At 36.4% G+C, this 17,957-nt stretch overlaps 1 protein-coding gene across 2 annotated transcripts in view; it reads right to left on the bottom strand.

Moving 5' to 3' along the window:
• ZC3H13 (zinc finger CCCH-type containing 13) overlaps window positions 1-17,957 on the bottom strand; it is a 41,530-nt gene that overhangs the window by 17,434 nt on the left and 6,139 nt on the right. For both annotated transcript variants that reach the window (XM_017733602.1, XM_017733603.1), the window contains exons 3-10: window positions 17,018-17,129; window positions 10,662-10,770; window positions 8,298-8,437; window positions 7,400-7,560; window positions 5,870-6,067; window positions 4,302-4,475; window positions 1,180-1,490; window positions 1-147 (exon numbers count right to left, since the gene is read on the bottom strand). In XM_017733602.1, the coding sequence (XP_017589091.1) occupies window positions 1-147; window positions 1,180-1,490; window positions 4,302-4,475; window positions 5,870-6,067; window positions 7,400-7,560; window positions 8,298-8,437; window positions 10,662-10,770; window positions 17,018-17,129 (1,352 nt within the window). The remainder of the gene's footprint in view (window positions 148-1,179; window positions 1,491-4,301; window positions 4,476-5,869; window positions 6,068-7,399; window positions 7,561-8,297; window positions 8,438-10,661; window positions 10,771-17,017; window positions 17,130-17,957) is intronic.

The raw sequence follows: 17,957 nt of genomic DNA on the forward strand, positions 1-17,957 counted from the left end.
GCCGATCTCTGGTGTCTCTTGTGTCCCTCCGATCTCTTCCATCACGAGACTCTCTGTCATCTCTATGGTCCCTGGAGGTACTCTGCTCTTGGTCATAATCACGATCGTCTCTTGTTTCTCTTTCTTTTTCTCTTTTCCCTCTTGTTTCTGTAAAATGTTCAAAAGAACATTATATACCCAGCTTAATCAGAGCAAGCATACACTTAACACACAAATAAGACTAAAATAACATAGTCAAAATACACTTAGCGAATCAAAATTAATATGTAAAGATCATGCTGGGTTATCTATCTATACATTTAGTAAGCTTTAAAGATCTTATTGTAAATATGGATCTCTACAAATATTTACCCATTCAAAAGACATTAAGTATAATAACAATAAATGTCAAACATACTAAAGAGCAAGTGCACTTCAATAATTTTAAGGTAGGGTTATTACTCCTCCAATCATAAATTCCTCTTATTTTCTATACACACACACACTTCCAGAAAATTTGTGGTATATCTGGACCACCTGTAAAGCCTCAATGACCTGCTAAAATCTGCTGGTTTGAGTTTGGGGTTTTTATTTTTTTGTTGTTCTGGGGCTTTTTTTATTACATATTTGTAATATTAGTGCTACAGGAAGGTAAGTTTACAGCCAGTCAAAAATAGAGCTGACATACGTACTCTTTGTAATCCGTCTGTCAAGGCAAACAGCATGTTTACTCATCACATATTGTTGAAACAGCTCTACAGATTTCCAGAGGGAATGGCCGTTTCTTTGCACACACCTCACTTAATGTCAATTACAAAGACAGTAGACAGCAATCAGTGGGGACGGGATTTGGGCACCTCACAGAAAAGAGTAATAGTTACTTAGGAGTACCCTGCCGTGAAAATCACCTACTGACACCACCATTGCATGATACAAGGAACACCTATGTAGATACCTACAGCACCTTTACAATCAGTTGAGCCTACATAAGCAGTTCTACCAGGGGTACTTTAATACACAGTACCTGCAAACAGCACAATCAGCACAACCAGCACAGGAAGAAAAAACACAGCCAGTATTTTCTTCACCCCCTATCCCCTGGGATTGGTGCAGACAATGCCACAATTTGAAAAATCAAGTTTCAAAATGCAATTTGCAAACAAATAAAAACCATTCCGAAGAGCTATTTTTCATTCATACCATCCCGCCTTTCATGGCGCCTGTCATGAGACTGTGAAGTCCGATCACGATCGTGTCTTCCCTTGTCTCTTCCAGGAGATCGGTGTCTCGAAGGACTTCGCTTCCTCTGAGGTGGAGAGGAGGAGTGGGGGGGATAAGGGGAAGATGACCGCCTTGCAGGCGGGGAAGCTGTCCTTTGATAGGATGGAGAAGGAGTTCTTTTGCGGTGTGGGGAAGGAGAATGTCTTTGAACAGAGGAGCCTGACTGTGAGGAAGAGGAGTGATGTCTGGAGGATATGGGAGAATGATGCTGACCTGATGGAGAAGCAGACCTGCAAGGAAGAGTTAAAACAGGCACACGTGTAACAATTTGACTTGAAAGGTTCTTAACACACCGTACAAAAAAGCAATTAAAATAAGTTGTGTATTCCCTACCCTCTGTCTGCTGAAAATACATGCTGTTTCTATAAAACATCAAACTTGGCTGCCCTCCAGGGTGCCAAGTATATGCTTTCAAAATATGCTTGTCTTTAAATGATTATTATTTATTTAATACCCAGGAAAAATCTGTCCAATCAAAATTGTATTACATAGCTACCAGAATGTAGGGGAAGGAAGGGAGGAGTCAGAAAAAAAAATCATTATCTTCTCTCCCATCCCCAAATAAGACTATTGCTTTCTTCAATATAAAATCCTTTTCGGAGTTCATAATAAAATTACGGAGATAATTTTTATGAGGTGTAACTTGGATTTTTTGTTTACAACAGCATTGAATTTTTTTACAAAGCAACAACGTCTCCTTCTTATACACTTCTAACATGTTTTATTGTAAGGATTGATCTTTAAACAGTTCTTAAGATCCAGAAAAACCATATGCATAGCTACTTAAAATGTGAGCAAATGTGAATGTTTACACAAACATGGAAAACTCACATCTGATAGAATAAGAAAATATATACTAAATATCTCTGATCTTTGAAATCCCATCACTAACTAAAGATAATTTACACAACAGTAAAAAATTTCCTCATAATATGACCAACATGGACAAAAACACACTTCAAGTCTTTAGGCTCAGTAGTGGGGGTTTTTTCCCATTATCAGGATCAAAGTAACTTGCAAGTATCTTTTCTCATGAAATATATATTGTCCTTAACTCCCAACTCCCTTCTACTTCACAAAACTCCAGAGATGACAAGAAGAGCAGGAGTTAAAAAGCCACTTTTTAACCACACTTGGATAACATATCTTCAAAAATCTCACTATTCCTGAGGAAACAAGTAGCCTGCATACCTCTAAAATGACAATTCATATGCAAATGAAACAGATGACCAGGAATTAGTAGTAAAATTTCCAAAGCACTCAAGGTAAAATTCTGTCAGGGATAGATATGACTGACAGAATCCAAAATACTTTCATGACTTACTGTCTTTAAAGTAAGACTACATTTATTTTTCCCTGTGAAACCACTATTTTCACAGGGTTACCAAAATTGGCTTGCATGGAAGGCTTTCAATGGTATGGAGACAAAATATTTCAAATATCCTTCCCTGCTTCTAGCAGAAGGCCCATTTATCTTCCTTGCTTAACATTCCCTTGCACAACACTTGATACAAGCAGGCAGTGATGAATAAACTACTGGATGTCATGCTTTAAACCCAGCCAGCAACTAAGTACCACGCAGCTGCTCACTCACTCCCCTGCCCACCTCCAGCAGGACGGGGAGGAGAATGGCAAAAAGGTAAAGCCTGTGGGTTGAGATAAGAACAGTTTAAAAAGTAAAATAAAGTAAAATATAATAATGATTGCAAGAATAACAGCAATGAAAAGGGAGATAACAAAAAGAGAGAGAAAAAGAAGAAAACCAAGAGAAACAGTGATGCACAACACAGTTGCTCACCTCGACTGATACCCAGCCTGTCCCTGTGGGCAACTGGCAGCTCCTGGCCAACTCCCCCAGTTTATACACTGAACATGATGTTCTATGGTACAGAGTATCTTTTCGGCCGGTCCAGGTCAGCTGTCCTGGCCACGCTCCCTCCCACCATCTTGTGCACCTGCTCACTGGCAGGGTGTGGGAAACTGTGGTAAGCTTTACTTAGCAACAACTAAAACATCTGTGTCTTATCAATATTATTCTCATGCTAAATCCAAAACACAGCACTGCAGCAGCTCCTCGGAAGAAAATTAACTCTATACCAGCTGAAACCAGGACACTGGAATAAGTTAAAACAAGAGGTATTTTGCAGAGTCTGTCCTATTGCTCCCGGAGGAACTCACTTCTCTATGAAGAATCCAATATAGTAAAAATGTCCATCAGTGACATCTACCATAAAACAATCCAACAGCGTTCCAGCTGAACTGAGTCACCACAGAAGCCAAACAGTTTGCTTACAACTCTTTGGATTGCTGAACGAATGGGTTTTATTTTGGTTGTTTCATCAGCACGCAGAAATATATATGACATCTGGGGCTTCCCCCACCCTTCAACCAGAGGTGCAGAAAATAAGAATGCCTCACTTTCCATTATACAAATATGGGACTACAGTAGTATTTAGCACTGCCATTCTAAACCTGAGCTTACATTCTTTCAGACCAAAATAAGGAGCCTACTCCATTTTTAATGGGTGGTAAAACATTTTTTTCTAAAGCCCCAAGAACTAAAGATATGATACCTTCCCTAAAGCTTCCTGCAAGAAGCTTTGCATACCACTGTTTAGCCAGTTATGCCTGCTTCTCAAGAAAGAACCAGGACCAGGACCTTAGTATCACTTTACCCATTTTAGAATGGAGAAACTCTGCTCCTTTCCCATCTCCAAGGTTAAAGATTTTCCCATGTTCTACTTTTTAAGAAGGGGAAGGTTAGGGAGGAAGAAAGTTCCTGAAGGATCAGACTGACTATATCTCATATCAGACTTCTGAAGTTCTATCTGAGGACAAAACATTTGAGAGCAAGTGCTAAATGGAAACTTTCACTGTGACTTCTGTTCCTGACATGACAAGTAACCTCAATGTACTAACTAGGCAAAAAGAAAACCAGTCTCAGAGTTGAAGAGTTTGAAGCACAAATATATTCACAAAAGACACGTAAACAAGCAGTCAAACTAACAGAGGAAGTTTCCAAACTAGAATTGACCTCCCACCTGCGAGAGGGTGAGAAGTTATGTTTGTGAGTGGTTGACTTGGCTGGAGCTCGGGAGGTTTGCCTTCGCCTTGCAGCAGGTGGTGAGTACTCCCTGGAAGGGGAAGAATTACTGCCAGAGTGATCCGCAGGACTAGGAGAACGTTTCTGTCTACGGGAGCTTTCAGAGGGATCCCTGGAAAACATAAACAGCAGCTTGTGTAACAGGGATAAGATGGCATTAGCACATTTCTAAGAAACTACAAACAACTCCAAGACAGAACCTGTGATTACGTTATCAAAAGCTATGTTACACAATCATTTGTTCCATCTATAATTTCACATATGAAATTACCTCAAGATAGCACAACTCAAAAATGCAAGATACGGACTAAATTTCTTGCTACACTGAACTGTAAAAATTAGAACATGGTAAAACCAAAAAAAATCTTCTTGTAATTTTACCTAATATTTCATGTGTTGGTGAAACAGAATTCTTACCAACTAGAAATACTTTGTTACCTTATTTAAAAATTTCTGTAACATCAGAACTTTATTTCAGCAGTTTTGAGCTCAGACACATTCTTAAGGGCTAATCCCAGTAGCAAGTGAATGAAAGTAATCTGTCAAAACCTTCAACTATTTCACTGACTGTACCTCATAGAGATTTGACATTACAACTTCATTTTTATTATGTACTGAAAAAAAAAAGACTAAAATCCAACAGTGAAATATAAGGCAGTAGTCACCACAGCAATACCTGATTGTAGTACAATGATAAAACAAGTACTGTCTTAATCCTTTCAGCACTACCTAGAATACTCTTTTCTACTGCTTGCAACTTCTTTCCAGTAGTGGAGTGGGCAATCATGAGGGAAATAAAATACTTTCAAGTAAGTATGGTGTAATTTATTTAATCAATTATAAATACATGATTCACTGCTCTTCCAATCCTTAGTCTTTGATATGCCAGTTTACAAAGTAAGACTTAAGAACATGTACCCTACTTTCATCAAGAAAACACATGCCATAAAAATGCAGATCGCTATCTTTCAGCTTAAGTGGACATGTATGCTCCAGGAAATAATGGAATAGTCATAGTAGTCCACCTTTTATTTTAGTGTATAAATACGCATATATGCAAAAGCAATTCTAAAATGTCAGTAGTCTTTGACTACTTCAAAAATAGTTTAACCTACTGAAGATTAGGGAGAGTTTAAATGCACACTGCCAACTTATAAAAATATTAGTACTCTTAAGATTTCAGAAAAGCAGGCAATCAGACGTGAATGACTTTGATAAGGATTTTGGTGAACAACCTGTTTTGCTGGGGAAGGTCCAGATTCCTGAGAAGTAATGAATCTTTCAAAGGGGCACTTTTACAGACCTACTAAGTTATGTAATTAAAACCTACCAATCTGTTATAGTTTATCAACCCATCTATACAACACACTGAAAATACTTCATGAGTACCAAAAAGATTGTTGGCAAAGCAGGTAAAACCACCCTTATTATTCAGTGTTCTATAAAAGATAACTTTAAAAGCAAGGTTACTTTACAGTTGAAAGCTGATAATGCAATGTAACTTACCTCTGCTTCTCTTTTTTCTCCTTGTGCCTTTCAAAGTCACGCCCTCTCTCTTTCACCTCCCTTGCCTTTTCTTCTGAACGTTCTTTTGCTTTATGTTTTTCTTTGTGTTTTTTCCCCAGGGGAGTATCCTCTTGTACTGGAGGAGGAGGGCTAGGGGTACGAGGACCTTTCTTTTTACTCTGGTTACTTTTAGAACTCCTAGAGAGAAATTAACAGGGTGCGGGGTGGGTGTAAAAATGAAGAGCTGACAACTACTTCAAACAGTAATTTCTCAGACGTTGACAGGAAATTATAACATAAAAGGCCTTGAAGCTTTTAGGACAGGATTCACCAACTCCATTAGCAAGCACCATTCAGTAGCTGAACTTGACCAAAGGGTGAATAGAGATGGTAAAAATTTATGTTGAGCTCTTTGATTTATAGCCTTTTTTTCTGAAGGAAGTGAACAAAATCAGGAATTGCTCTTGTTCAGACAGAACCAGTTTTCAAATATAAAATGCCCTTACATGAACTGTATACAACAGAAGACAAACACTAGAGTACCTTGTCTGTTTAGACTCCCACTTCTGCAATGCAATACCCCCAACCATATACACACTTGAACTACTCATGTTTTCAATTTAATGTTACCTACCCGATGGAAGTTAACGTTAAATTGAAAGACGAAGGATGAAGCATCTAAATACTCCTGAATATGCAACTCACAATATGAAGTAGTATATCTTTTCCACATAATTTACCACTAAGATAAACCCTGCCAACTAGGTATCACTGCATACTGAGTATCAGTAGCACACCAGCACACGCTATACCATTCTGGTAGCAGAAACAATGTTGTTTTGCCCCTATTTTAAAGGGGATTTTCACTTAGCAGATACAGATGTGTCTGGTTACACTGCTGCAGTAATTTCTTTCCTATCTAAAAGCTGCAAACAACAATTCAGAACGTCTTGTGGCCAGCAAGAACTTTAGAAACAGGTTTTGGAGAGTGACTTTGGTGGCACAGCACTCAGTTAAAATCCTGTGATTTTTACGTATTTTAGCCTTAATTCTTCCCTGCCCTCCCCCATGCCTCGTTTATCTATCCTGAATTCTGAGAAATTCCCCGCCTTGAAAGTCACACATTATTTCTTGAACAGTAATATGCAATACCAACAGAATGTGCAGTTGGTCAAATTTTAACCACTTCAGTTTAGAGATCTGGCTGCTTCACAGGCTACAGCATTTCAAACAAAAGTGCTTCCCACTTTTCAATGCTTTATATTTTCTCATCACCTCCCAAAGACTCTGGATATTCAAAGGGAAAAGATCTGCTTGTAAACCATGAAAATAATCGACTGACAACTACATGCATATAACCATTTTCTGTATGATTCACAATCCACAATTTAGAGACCTTCTCCCAAAGTTATATAATCAAGGGTACTGAAAGCAAGGAAAATGGAAAACATTAATTATGAAAACTCCGGTAATAAATATAAGTGCGGTTCTGTGTTCTCACTCTCTTGCAAGACGCATCTACATACTGACCTCTGCTGATCCAAAAGTGGTGAAGAGACAGTAGATGCTTTCTTGTCCTTCTTACTAGCTGAAGATGATGATTTGGGACTGGACCTTCGTTTTGGAGATTTGCTAGACTTTCGTGGTGATGGCGATGGTGATAATTTAGATCTAACCACCTCTGGAGAAATCTTGAGGAAAAGAATACAGTTAACCAATAAGATATTGATGCTCAAATGTGTAAGTGTATGCCGATATATGTGTCAAATATGTAAATTCAGCAAGTGAGAGAGTATGAGATCTTAACCATATACATCTCTACTTCAACCTAATCACATTGTTCGCAAAGAACACCATAAAAGGAAGACAACAGATAAAGCATGGAGGAAAAGAAGGTGATGCACTCTAATACATTACAAAAACTGTAACTAAAAGTTTAAAATCAGTATGCTCACGACTAACACTCATATTTGTCTGAAAAAGAAAAACATCCTTAGAAGATTTTTTTTTTTTTTAATCTTCCCCAAAATTTTAGGGTTTCTAACACTTATAACTTTGTCACTCTACTTTACTTGTTACTATAAGGCAAGCTGGAAAATGAGATTGGCAAATGCCTTGTGTTTTCTTTTTTATGTCCTCTCTGTTACAAATCTTACTTGTTTTGTATCACTAAAATGCATTAAATCCTAGTCATTTAAGAGCTGACTTCACAAAGGAGAAAACTCGGTTATTGTGCTGGGTGACTGATGAGATACTCACTTCTAATACTCAAGTCACATACTAATTATATAGGTGCCAGTTACTTACAATTATGTAACACAATAGTATATTTGTAGCCCAAACACCTTAAGTCTTATGGGAAACAATTAGAAGTCTATGAAGTGGCTGATGACTTGTCTTTTCTATTTCACATTTACATAATACAAACCTCTTTTTTAATTACTATTTCCTCTCGTTTCTCCATGTTTTCCTGTTCCAATTTCATGAGTTCTCTCTGAATCTTTTGGCGCTTCATTTCCAAAGACAGCTCATGATCATAATCGTAATTAACATCTCCATTATCAGAGTCTTTATTTAAAGAAAAAAAAAGTAAATAGATTAGTAAACAATTTCTTATGAAAAAGATAACAATAACATTTAGCATACTGGATGCCAAGCATAAATATTTTCATGACTTTTAAGTACTGCATGAATGGATCAAGGAATGAATGTCAAATTTCTTCTCCAATTATGTGTGCAAACCTGAAGTAACTCCAGTTAGTTCCATACAACCTGAAGTTAAGACTCTTAAACTTCGTTAAAAACAACACCTTAACTTCTTCCACGGACATTCATCAGGAAGGGAAACATAGGAACCACTTAGTTATATTTAAATAACAAAAAAATTAAAACTGTGTGTCTTCACAAAGACCGAAAATATGAAGAGCACTATTTAACTGGGAAAATCACATGAAACAGATTTATATAGTGATGCATGGTACTAGAAGGTTTTATTTAATACAATGTCTTACAAATCAATTGATACACTTACTTAATTACATGCAGACATTGATTTTAAAATAAGAGAAGAGTTCAGTATGAACCCTTTTATCAGATAAACACACACTTCAAGAGTTTACATCTGGTTGTAAAACCAGATGTAAACTGTAACCAAACATTATCACTGTTTGGTTTTCACATTAGAAAAAGTGCTATTTCTCTCATTTTTTCATTAAATCATGCACAATTAGTATCATATGCTTCCAACCTGGCAACTGAAATCGTATTGAAAATTTAATTTACTCACTCTGTTTACATTAATGTTGTTTATGGCTATTTAAGTCTAATGCTCAAAAAGCATTTTGGGAAAATATCTGTCAGCAAAAAGATGACTTCATTAAAAAGTTATTAGCTTTCGCTCCCTTCCTACATACAGGAACTATATAAAAGGTTTTGCAGGAACTAAACTCAGTCTACAAATTGCCTTCATTTGTCATGAATGCATGGGAGCAGTTTAGAGAAAGGTGCAGTTCCTAATGACACAGGTTCTTTCCCAGTCTATCCACCTACTTATATAGCACTCCCTAGAACTTAACAGATAGTAATTCTACTTCATCCATGTACCAAAAATTGACAGTATTTTGAAAAAAAAGCTGAATTCTCAAGATGAAAGTCTCAGTGTCTAAGACTTAAGACATTAATACTATATATTTATATAGAATTCATGGTTTCTATGTTTCAAACATTTTTGAGTCAGGTTTTATTTCCATATATACATGTCATAGATCAATTTTTCTTAAAGTGTGCAAAAAAAAGTCTACTAAGGAGTGAATACATATTATGGCTACTTTTCCATTCATGTATTGTGCTTAAGACACAGCAAAACAGGACCTGCAACATTTCTAGCACACAATATTGAAAAGCTCCCTAGTTAATGACATTTCCAAGGAGCTCCATCCTAAAACTTGCAGTGCACTTCATTGCAAATACATTCATTATACCTGAATTCCCTCAGAAGGGATGAGAATTGCCCTTTTTTTTCTTGCAACACTGTAACTACTTCTGAAACACAGACACTTAGAAAAAACTAAAGGAATACCACAGCTCAATAGAAGCTCCTGTAACATCACTATCAGGTAAACTTGGACTCTAACAAAAGCAGAACTTAGGAGAGAAGAAAACTGCCCACATCAACAATGAAACCACCTTGTAAGTACTAAAAAAATTTTCAAACCCAAAAACTCCCACCCACCAACTCATACCGAAGTGACTACAGAAGGTAATGGAAGACACTTAGCATTTTTCAGGTATTTTTAGAATATAAATATTTCACTGATGTCCACCTTCAACTGTAATTATACTCATTCAGATGGAGCCCTTGTTAATGACAGTTTAGACCATCACAAATTACGCAACAAAAACGGCTAACTTTTGAATTCCAAGGAATTACACTTTCTTCTCAGACTGACCAGTTCCAAAATTCCTTTATATGCAACTTCGATTCATCTAGTGACCTTAATGTGAAAGATTCACCATGGAGTAGACTACACCTAAATTCCTTGTTGCCTCAGTAGTCAAAAGAGGAAAAAACCCCCAAAACCCTGTGTTTTAAAAGCTAGTTGATTTAACCACTGTAGCAGTCCAACTCAGAAAACTTGTTTGTTCTCCTCAAAAAAAAAATTAAATTAATGGCTACTGCATGAAAATATTCTGCTTAGAAACCAAATCTTGAAGCATTCCACTTAACACACAGCCTAGAAATCTCACAGTTCTTTGAGGCGTTAGGGGACTGAGTTCAATACCTTATACATACCTTCTCTATTTGTTTCCCAATCCCCATTTTCTTCTTCACTTTCTGGCGTTCGCTCCTTTGTAATTTTGATATCCTCCTTTTCTCTATGTCTTCCTCGTGACGACTCTTTCTATAAAGGGAAAAATGCTGCATTAGAGTAAACAACTTTATTTTACAAGAAGCCTGAAGAAGCAGGTGTATTTTACATGGTATTTTGGCAGGGGTTTTTTCATAGTACAAAAAACATTTTCCCCTTTAGCCTGTTGAACAAATACCTTCCTAAACAAGCAGAGACTCCACAGGCTACATGTTTTAATGCAATTTCATATAATCAGAATGCAAATAGCAGATGTGGAAAAGAGAAGAAAGGATTCATAAAATAAGAAGGCTTAAAGGCAGGGCAAGAGTCAAGCACACATCAGAGAATAAAATTTAAAATAGGCACTGAAAGAACAGATAAAGTTCTAAAGACTAGAAGTTTCGTGAACACTTTTAAGAGTACCATTTTAACAGCTTGAGCAAGAATTCTCAGCTGTAAATAAGAATATTTATATGCAAGGCAGATGAGCCTCAGAAGTGGAACCATTTAACTCTTCAGAACATAAAGAATGTGGAAGGGGAAGAGATAATAAAATAAAAAAACCCCAGAGACCCTTGGCAGAAGGGGGAAAAATTCTGAAGCAACACAATGGAATCAAGTTCCATTGATAGTTTTGCATTTGACTTTCACTGTCTCCAAGACAAGTCTAACTACTGCATTGGCACCTATTTTCTGTGTGGCAGACGGTCCTGTGAACACCTAAGAAAGACAGAGACTATCCTTACACGAAAAAAGATAATTTCAAGTCAACTGATGCTCTGCCGCTCTTGTCCCCCTGCTAAATTCCCGTATAAAGCTATATAGTTGCACCTCTGCATCTGCTGAAGCAACAGCCTCTAAATGATCTGCCTGGGCTCAAGTGGAATACAGGACAAAGTTTCTTCACTACTGTAGCAAAAGAAGAAAATTCAAGCTTAGAAGTATCTCAGGTTAATTTATTAAATAGGAAACCAGAACAGCCCTGTTGTTCTCACCTCTCATAGTGCCTTCTTTTGTTTTATTGGGGGATTCTTTCATGTTGATATGTGGGAGATAGTTACACCAAGAAAAGGAGATGCCTGAGAATTTCACTAGCTATTCCGTATTGGGACTTACATCTTGACTTAATTTAAAAACTTAACATCACCTTAGAAACACATTAAGGAAACAACATAAAATTGCAGATAGTCACTCAAAAACTAGTAAAATTCAACTATTCCTTTTTATTCACTGACAATGTTAAAAACTTATCTCTAGTTTAATGATGTAGATCTCTAAAATGATGCAGAAGGTCATAACTTACTGAGTCATGTTGGTTCAGACATCAGCTGCAGACCAGTCTACATCCACTAAGCCATCGTCTCAACATGTACTAAAGGCATTTCAGTCTAAGGGCCAGAAATGTACTACGCCCCAAAGCAAATTACTTTAGAAGAAAACGACTCTGATGAGATCTAAAAATCTGTAAGTATAACAAGCCTTCCCTGCAACCATTCTTTTTTTTTCTTAAGACTATTCTTACTTTTCTAGCCCACCCTCCTCCATGAAGGCCACACCTGTTCTACTAAACTTGTACTTCTGCTATATACTTCAACTGATTCCTACAATATAAACTAACAAAACCATAATTTCTTAAATATGAGTACTAGTTTCTATTAATTCAACACTACCTCTTACTAGCAAACTGGAACATGAACATTAGGACAACCTTTCTATACCGATTTAAAAAAACTTCCCAAAGCCAATTCGTCAAATAACTTGTCATCAAAGAACGTGCAGCAAGTCCATGCTTCAAGTCCAATTTAATAACCCTTGTTAAAAATACTACACAACCTGTATGTATCATGCCTACCTCTTCAAACTTACAAGCCAATACAAGGATCTTGAAAGAGCCTGTATTTTCTCCTTTCAGTGGAAAGATTCAATAGTGGCACAACCATATTTCTACAGAAGAACTGAGAACAAAAACAGCTATCAAACTGAAATACTGAACATAGGGGAAGCATAGTATTTTACATTAAATGTTGTTTAGTTGTCAAGAAGAAATATTCTGACAACATTGCATCTTGAAAATCAAGTATCAATTTAGAAACTGAGTATATTTTTCCTGGGACATGCAAATCAAGAATTTAAGTTATGATGGTTTAAAACACATACTTAATTTTTCTCACTGAAAAATCCTCAACATATTCCTTTTATTTTACTTGTTACAGTTATAACACATTTGATTCCTTCATACTATGGGGATGAAATACTTCCTTCACATCCCTATAGACCTTCTTTACATGGTTTTTGTCTCTCCCTCAACAAGTCAAGAATAAAGTAAGTTAAGCTCCTAAAGGCCAAAAGTATGTCTTTCACTTGTACTTCAAGATGCTGCATATCCACTTCAGTCACATTTGTTAACTATTTCTCTGCAGTCTCTGAAAAAAATGCCATTTACTAGACGAGAACCAACAGACTCTCATTACGTATTTATTTACTAAAAAAAAGTATTGTAGCTTATCCTAAGAGGAAACAACAGTTTAGTAGACTTGTCTACGCTGTTTTCAGGTACACGCTCACAACTAAACATAACAGGTGTTGGATAGATGTTTACAGTTTCATGGTGATATTCAGGAGAGATGCCACATAAGGAAGGGAAAAAACAGATGACGTTATGGCTGACTTCTGTGAGATTTAATTTAATATCTAATTAAGTTGAAGGTCCATGTCCCATGTGATCGCACTCTACAGCATAAGACTTGATGTCTACTTGAATAAATTTCCCACTACTGCCAGAAAATCCTGGCCAAGCACAAAAGGACTCATCTAATCTGTAAAACATGCTTCTAGCCAAGAAGTGTTATTTTGCCAACACCGATGGAAAGAAGCGAAGACTCATACAACCTACAATTCTTGCATTGCAGAAATCTCGGTTTCAACTTTATCAGGTTGCACAGTACATGCAGCAGCAAAATAAACTCATTCCAAAGCACAGATTCCTTTAAACCTACAGTAACCTACACATATTATAGCTAGAACCTTTTGGGCAAGCACAGTACTACTTTGCTCTAGGTATAATTCCTTTATAGTGTAAACTACTACCACACTACAGAAACATGTAAGAAAATGAATCTGAAGTTCCCCTGGCATTAGGAGGTATTGTTGCCATTTCAAGAGATGGAAGACAATGCTGAGTCCCACTTCCAGTGGAAATAGTTAAAAGCTACAGTGACAAAAACCACAGATATAAAACAAGCGATACACATTCCTTACGAAAACCTTCCTAAATGTACATTAAGTTCCTCCCACTGCTTCTCCCAAATCACACACACCTTCGAGGTTAAGACTTTAGGTAAGACTTCATACACACCAGTTTAACTGTCTTCTCATAACACAGAGAAAAATTCAATATATAAATTTCCAACTAAATACAGTAACAGCAGGAACCTTATCTAATTATTTGTATAATAATTAATACACTAACGTACAGTGCTGAAGTAATTCCAAACACAAATCCAAGAAACACAGAAAAACTGAGTTCAATGTAGGTGTCCACATAACACAGCATATTGTCTCTGCAAATAATAGTACAAAGCATGAAGAAATAAAAAGGCATATAGTCTATAAACTGTCCATATAGGAAGTTTCTTCCTAAATACATACAGATTGCACTAGTTATCTTACAACTCCAAAGAATAAAAAAAATCTCTTCTGAAAAGATTTTGTACTAGTTATACTGTCTTAGCTACTTGTGGAACCTCTTCAACTTTGTGTCTCTATCTTCTAGGAATCAGGTAGGATCATCATATATAACTTATATAGCATTTCCCCTTGTCATTTCCAAATTTGCCACTCCTTCTACTGGGATAAAGTATGAATATGACGCATCTAACTCACATTCCCTCAAACATACGTTATATGCATTCGTCCCATGTCCTTTTGTCTCTCCAGTTTATTTCTCACCTCTTTGCCCACTTCAAGAAGACCTTTGACTGTATTTTCTTTCATACAGGTGACGACAACCAAACAGCACTTCAAATAAAATTGGACCGCGAATTTCTACAGTGTATTATCGTTTTCTATTCCATTTTCATATACCTGCGTGTTTGCTTCTACAACTGTGACTTCACTTTGAACACATGGTTTCATTGAGCTGTCCACAATAACTTATTTTTCTACTGCATGGTTTCAGTTACTTTTAAAAAATTCATCCATTTTTTGTTTTAAATGCTTTCTTCATTGTGCGTTACCTTGCACCAAGTTTCATCTGCCATTGTACTGCCAAAAACTAGCTTTTCCAACCCCCGTGGCATTCCTCAGACTTCAGTAATCTCAAGTCCTGTTTTCAAATCTTCTGCAAAGTTTGACATTTGGGATGTCCAATACTTTCTCTACATCCTTTAAAGTTATAGTTCTTTAAAAGAATTACCATAGCACTCTGTGTAATTCAATTTCAAATTAATCTAAAATTTTCCCCTTAGCTAGTTTCTAAACCTAAAATATTACACCTGCTATTCTTTGACTATCTATACATATGCCTCAAAAGCCTTGTTTTAAACAGGTTTGACCTGTGTCAGGCAGTTCTCTCTTAACCACTACTCTTCATCGAAGTTTCAGTCTAGTAGCCTTGGTGAAGTACAGATTTTGTCAGCAAGAACCTTTCTGATCAGTCTCTTTTTTTTCTTTTTAACCAAAATCATTAAACTTCTTATGGAACAAGCTACCTTTCATCATTTCAAAGTCTTCTTATCCAGCTCCGCTGCTACCCCAAAAGCTTTAATATGGAAACATCACGTATTAGATCTCCACCATAACAGTAGCTCTACCAATGGAGCAAGATTTTTCTTAGCAGTTCAGTCACTCGAGTCTTCTGTCCTTTTAGATATCCTGGTTCTTTGCAAAGCAACTCTTGACGACTGTCCATCTATTTGTTCCACAATATTTTCTTTGATATCCTGTATTTTGAGAGTTGCCTCCATGGAACTAAAACAAAGTGCAGCTGTTTCCTCAACCTTCCATTTTATGAGGTTGAAGCAGAGCATTTTTTCCTCTGCCGTGTGCTTAATCTATAAATAATGCTTTGATACTTTAACAGACCCACTAATTCTCCAAATCCTTTAGATTCTTGCTTCCAGTTTGCTTTCACTTGGGTTTTAGTTGTTTAAGAGTATTTTATTACCACATTATTAGAACACTATAAAAAGCAAGAAGGTTAACTAACCAAAAGTAAGAATTACATCAAAATCAGAGTTGCACCAGGACAGAAGTTACAGCAAATTTTAATGACGGTTGGAAAAAAATAAAAATTTCCCACCAACCATGTACTCAATAACTGAACAGTTTATTCAAACTAATAGAAAATAAAAGAAACACATTTCATTAAAAAGATTGAGAGTTTACACAAATTAACAGCAACTGAAAACATGATTGGAAGGTAAGCCATTCTGTTAAATTTAATGATAGCAGCTGCTGCTGATTTATTTACAGCTGACATAAAAAATTCATTTTACACAGCAAGTAGGAACAGACCAAGAGGAAATGATAGAATATTGTTAATACCTGCAGAAGCAAAACTGATTTTTTACAAATAAAATTTTTTAAAAATTATTCATATGAAGATGGTCTTAAACATGATGCAGGAACACAGTGGTGCTATTGCTACACAAGTACAGGGTCACACTACAAACTCTATCCCTATTTGTTTGCAACATCAGGAATGGATAACACAAAAAATAATTAAATTTTTATATTTGAGGGCCACAGGGTTGCAGAAAGATGTTTACAAAATGAAAACAATAATGAATTTTTTGCAAAATCTATTAAGTGAGCAGTTGAGGTGCCTGATGAGTATGTGAGGAGGAAGGCAAAAGGAACCAGCACAATAGTAACTGCATGGTTTCATCAAAAGCAAATTTGGGATGAACAACTTAAGTCGAGATGCATGTATACAATGGACATGAGTAAGTGTTGGTGAAAAAATGGTGGATGACTGAAACAATGGTTAATACACTTTCTTGGTAATAATCAATGAGTCTGCACTGTGATTAAATACCTGTTTATCAGTATTTATAACACATTTTAAATCTGTGGGATTTATAAAATCTTTGGGAACCAAAAGACCAGAAAGCACTATAAAATTGCAAAACAGTACAATTGTTAAGACACTTCATAACAAAAAATGTGATCTGCTATGTACAAAATGACCAGGTCCTTAAAACATTTTCAATATTACAAGTCACAACGATAAGGTTTCTAGGACACACTGCCCAATTGCTACTGAGGGATTCTGGAGTTCTGCAAACTCCACTCTTACCCTAACAGGAGAGGATGATTCCTCTGTACTTCGTTTCTGTGGCTCTGCCTCAACATCTTGACGTTTGTTCTTCATTCTTTCCCGAAGATCTCCAGTGGGTCTTTCTGGCGACCTGTATAATACAGAAACATAATATAACCAGTTCTATGGGACTATTTTTAAAGGAATATGATCTGTCTTTTAATTAATATTTTATTAGTATATCCAGAAAGATCTAAACCTCCCACCCAGAGGCAAAGTGGATGAGTAAGAAAACATTCCATTCTAAAGGGCTTAAGCATTCTAAAAACCCCAACTCTTTCACAAAGTCAAGGAAGACTTGACTCTAAGAAGAAAAATTACTTGTATATATATATATATATGGCATGACTCAGTTACTACTCTAGATCAGCGTCAGGTGATCCTATCCAGAATAAATAACCTTGTTCTGACCATCATGCAAATGTGTTTCACAACTGCTCCTACCAAGTATTTCAAGATTTAGCCTTCTCCATAATCTGAGCTGCAACAATTTTTATAGATATTATGTGTCTCTCTATATATATTACATATATATATATTTAAACCCACAATTAATGCAGAATCAAACTACTATAGACTAGCCATGACAGTCACAGAGAAGCACAATTCTGAATGCAGATGAACTCTGCAAGCGGAGATAACAGAACCTAAGCACCATCCTCCCATAGTCTAGGTGAGGCTGCCACACAGGAAAACACTATTGCAAGACTATGAACCAGAATTTAACTCTTGGAGGCCTCTCCCATTTTCCATCTCGCAGCAATGTAATTATTTCATTATTTAATTACAAAGTACTGGATGAACTCTACTAGTCATGCACCTTTATGATACATTTTCTGTAAAAGATATTATTACTGTGATGTGGAATGGGAAGAGGAACACTATAATTTTGTCACCTCTTAGTATGGATTCATGAGTT

Source organism: Corvus brachyrhynchos, unplaced genomic scaffold, assembly GCF_000691975.1.
Source record: "Corvus brachyrhynchos isolate BGI_N302 unplaced genomic scaffold, ASM69197v1 scaffold202, whole genome shotgun sequence".
Classification (NCBI taxonomy): Eukaryota; Metazoa; Chordata; class Aves; order Passeriformes; family Corvidae; genus Corvus; species Corvus brachyrhynchos.